The sequence below is a fragment of the Centruroides sculpturatus genome, unplaced genomic scaffold (assembly GCF_000671375.1).
Source record: "Centruroides sculpturatus isolate CEXI.00-Female unplaced genomic scaffold, Cexi_2.0 scaffold1472, whole genome shotgun sequence".
NCBI classification, from domain to species: domain Eukaryota; kingdom Metazoa; phylum Arthropoda; class Arachnida; order Scorpiones; family Buthidae; genus Centruroides; species Centruroides sculpturatus.
Genome location: NW_019385805.1, coordinates 138,854 through 143,522, shown reverse-complemented (window position 1 = coordinate 143,522; position 4,669 = coordinate 138,854). Strand labels below are relative to the sequence as shown.

The 4,669-nt window shown below is 31.4% G+C and overlaps 1 protein-coding gene across 1 annotated transcript; it reads left to right on the top strand.

Annotated features, from left to right (window-relative positions):
* Positions 1 to 270: 270 nt before the first annotated feature.
* LOC111642244 lies at positions 271 to 3,990 on the top strand. The gene is made up of 2 exons (XM_023388553.1): positions 271 to 2,172; positions 3,918 to 3,990. Coding segments are annotated over exons 1-2 (897 nt in total). The 5' UTR covers positions 271 to 1,276; the 3' UTR covers positions 3,919 to 3,990.
* The last annotated feature ends 679 nt before the right edge of the window (positions 3,991 to 4,669 follow it).

Sequence of the window (4,669 nt, the reverse complement as noted above, 5' to 3'; positions counted from 1 at the left end):
TTTCATCTATAATTATATATTCTTCTACTAATGGGAAATTCTACGTCTTCGGTTTATCATTATCTAATTAATATAATATCGGATATAATCAAACCTGAGTGAAACTTAAGATTCGGCACTGAGTTGAACATTTAATAGAGTTAAACGTTAATTTTACATTAGTTAGGCACTGCATAGATGTTACATTAACTACTAAATACATATGTTACTGTGAAAGACCGAAATTAGAGAATGTCGATATTCTCCGGTGAATGTCGACACATACAAAATACGTCGGTGAAAGACCGAATATTTGGTTATATTATTAGACATCCGCGACTCGACCATCTTACGGAATGGCTTAAGAATGTGGATGAGGCACTTGTTGATTTTGAGGTTAGATTAGTGGATATTGAGGCCAGGATTGGTTCGGGCGGATCGGAATCGGTGAGTTCTTCTCTTATTGATAATATTAGTTCGAAAGTGTCGAAAATGGAACGAGAGATAGATTACATGGATAATCAGCGAAGAATTAATAATGTAATAATACATGGTTTGGAGGAAGGGGCTGGAGAATCGGCTAATGATACTTTAGAGGCAGTTAAATTCTTTGCTATGAATAAGTTGAATTTGCCTGTGTTGAGATATGTTGATGCTAGGCGAGTTGGAAAGAAATTTGGTGATAGGCCTAGAATAATAATTTGTCAGTTTGGGTCTCTTAATGATAAATTATCTTTTAAAAAAGCTGTTTTTGAGTCCCGTAATTTGAATGTATTTGTTAATGATGACTTTTCTCAACGAATAAGAGATATAAGGTATAAGTTAAGGATGTTTGGAAGACAGAAGAAATCTGAAGGTGCTCGGAAAATCCGATTAACTTATGATAAAATATTTATTGATGGAGTGAAATACGGATATGATGAGAATTCGGGTAAAATTATTGTTGTTTCTTCATAGCAACCACAGTCCCAGTGTACCTCTATAATGATATTGAATTGTGCTGGTATTAAAAATAAACCGTACTCATTTTGGAGGTATGCATCGCAATTTGATTTAGTTTTTTTTGTCTGAAACCTGGTATTCTTCTAAAAGTAATAAAAATAATCTGGAAGTTTTATTAGATTATAATTGTATTATTGGTAATGCTTTTAGAGACGGTTGTAGGGGTAGATTTAAGGCTGGATGGTTGCTATTTATAAAAATTTGCTTTTGTTATAAAGTACTTTATAAAGATGATTTTGTGGTTTTGATTAATATTATATTCCCTGTGGGAGAATTTTTGTTATGTTTTGTATATATGCAAGAACATAGTTGGCAGGAAATATTTGAGACACTAAATAATTTTGATTTCAATGAAGATTTAAATTTAATTATTTTGGGTGATTTTAATGCTCGGATGGGTGAGGGAAATGTTATTCCTGACTACATTGGTAATGTTTATGATATTGATTTGGTTAAAAGAAAAAGGAAATCTAAAGATGTGATTGTAAACAGCAGAGGGAGAAAGATGCTTCAATTTTGTGCAGATAAAAATTTATTAATATTAAATGGTAGAACGTCTGGCGATGAAGCTGGGGAATATACATTTGTGTCCAGCTTGGGTTCTTCAGTTATTGATTTTGGTTTAACAACTTTTTCTGTATGGGGTTGTGTTAAGTCGTTTTCTGTGGATGATAATTGTATTTTTTCGGATCACTTTCCTATGGTATTATGTTTGAATAAACCTGGTCAATCTAAGGTGAATAATAATGGGAGCTGGCATGAAAGAATTTTTTGGAATGATGAGTCTATAAATAGTTTTATGTTTGAGTTGGAGAAGTGTCTGTTAGACTGTGATTCTGTTTCTTTATCAGATGTTAGTAAATTAATTGTTGAGATAGCTAGTGCTAATAATATGAATGTAAAACCAAAAGATTATATAAATACTAACAATTGGTTTGATTTAGATTGTCGTTTAATGATTCGTAACAGAAATAGAGTTTGGAGAGCTTTTAAGAAAAATGGTTTGGAATCATACCGTAAATTATTTGTGTTATTTCGTGGCTTAGTTAAAAAGATTTGTTTAGCTAAGAAGAAAAAGTTTTTGTATTCGGTTCAGAATTCTGGGATTTTCCGTAAAAATAATAAATGGTTTTGGAACCTAAGTAAAATTAGAAATTATAATAGTAGAGTGAACATCTCTTTGGAGGAATGGTATACTTATTTTTACTCCTTATATGGTTCTTCACTTCCTTATATTGTAGATTTGTCTGTCTTTAATGAGTGTTTAACTTGGTCTAATGAAATTTTGGATGCAGATATTTTGAACTCTGAATTGAGTTATGTTTTAAATAAAATTAAAGTTGGTACTGCGCCTGGGGATGATGGGATACCTTCTGAATTTTGGAGAATGGATTCTGTTTTTCCGATATTGCTTAGAAGCTTTGATAGGATCTTAAAATCTGGGGAAGTCCCAAAAGATTGGAGTAGTGCTATTTTATGTCCAGTATATAAAAATGGATCTAAGTCGAGCCCTAGTAATTACAGAGGAATTTTTTTGCTGAACTGTGTGTCAAAAATCTTTTGTAATATATTGTATCATAGGTTGGTTAGCTGGTTAAATTTAAACGACGTTTTATTTGAGAATCAGGCCGGATTTCGTGAAAAATATTCTACGCTGGACAATATTTTTATTCTGCATACTCTTATTACTAAGACGTTAATGAAAAAAAGGAGAAAAGTTTATGCATTTTTTGTTGACTTGTCCTCAGCTTTCGATACTGTAGATAGGAATTTAATGTGGAAAAAAACTCTTGAAATATGGTATTAGTTTTAAATTTGTTTCCTTGCTTACTGAATTATATAAAGAGTCTAATGTGAAGATTAAATGGGGTCGTCTTTGTTCTAGGTCTTTTTTTACTGTTACTGGTGTTAAACAGGGCTGTATTTTAAGTCCTGTTTTGTTTAGTATATATTTAAATGATTTAATCGAACAAATAACCAATTCCGACTATGAAGGTATCGAGGTGAATGGCATTAACATTAAAATATTGGCCTATGCAGATGATATAGTTTTAATTGCCGACTCAGTTAGAGGCTTGCAGGGATTTATTAATGTTTTGGACAAATATTTACTAGAAAATAATATGAGCTTGAATATTATTAAATCTAAAGTTGTTGTTTTCCGTAATGGTGGTAAACTTGTTAAATGGGATAAATGGTGGTTTAGGAAAGATGTAATACAGGTAGTTTCCCAATATAATTATCTGGGTGTCGTATTCAGATTTAATGGTAAATTTAAATATCATATTCAGACTGTTAAAAAGAATGCCTTTGTTAAAACTGATAAAGTTATTCAAATGTGTAGATCGGTGAAATTGCGAAATTTGAAAGATTGTCTAAGGATTTTCAATTCAATTGTTAAATCATCCATGTTATATGCATCTGAGGTTTGGGGATACCAATATGACGAGTTGAATCCGGTCTTGGTTAATTTTATAAAAAAGTTATTTGGTTTGTCTCGTTGCACCCCAAATTATTTGATTTTTATGGAATGTTCGATATTACCTTTGTCTTTTACATTATTGAATAAATGTTTGAACTGGACTTTCAGGACTATTGCATTGGATGAAAAACGATGGAGCAGAATATGTTTGTGTTATGTGCTTAATAAGAGGGACTTTCTGTGGGCTAAAAGTTTAAGAAAAATTTGTGTTAATAATAGTATTAATTTTGATGAATTATTCAATAAACATGATAGTTGTTCTATTTTGAAATTAAATTATTTTGATAACTTTATTCTGGATTTGAATCAACGCATTAATGCAAGCTCTTATAATGATTGGTACAAGCACTTAAATAAATCTTTTTTTGATTGTTCGCTTTATAATAATAAATTTTCTCTAAATATTGGTGCCACAGTAATGCAAATCAGATGTAATTCCCTTAATTTTTTACAGAATTATCGCAGAGAAATTTGCATGTATTGTCAGGATGATCAGCTATTGGATGCTTTTCACGTGATTGCTAAATNCTCACCAGAAACCTGCTGTAACTCCTCAATATCCTGCTCGTCTACATCTTCTAGTCCTGCTATATCGATTAGGTTGAGTTTGGTCAACCTAACGATACAGCAATAGGCTTCTCTTGTTGAGAATTCTTGGATACCTTCAGCCATAACTTCTTCCACACTTTGTTTGCACATTTATCAGTTAATTCTTGCCAAGCGAAGTCAATATTTCCTATGGCATCAATGATGTTATATATTTTTCAAAAATTGCACCAAACAAACATAGATTTAAAGAAAATACTCCTTTTTGCCATCTTTTGCTGATTGATTTGTGCTTGCAAATATTTGTATTATGTACGAATTAACGAAATACTGCAATAATTTAAATCAGTGTACATTTGGAGCTCTTTTTAGACTTTGAGCAGCCGCATTATATCGAATCAGCATTAAGTGAAGTAGCATTAAGTTGGGTCTTACTGTACTTTTATTTTTTTGGCCTGAAATTAATCAAGAATGGCACAAGACAAAACTTGAGATGAATATTTTTTGAACTAGGTCAATCCTTCATTGAACTGTTTATACAAGAAATANACTATTGCATTGGATGAAAAACGATGGAGCAGAATATGTTTGTGTTATGTGCTTAATAAGAGAGACTTTCTGTGGGCTAAAAGTTTAAGGGAAATTTGTGTTAATAATGGT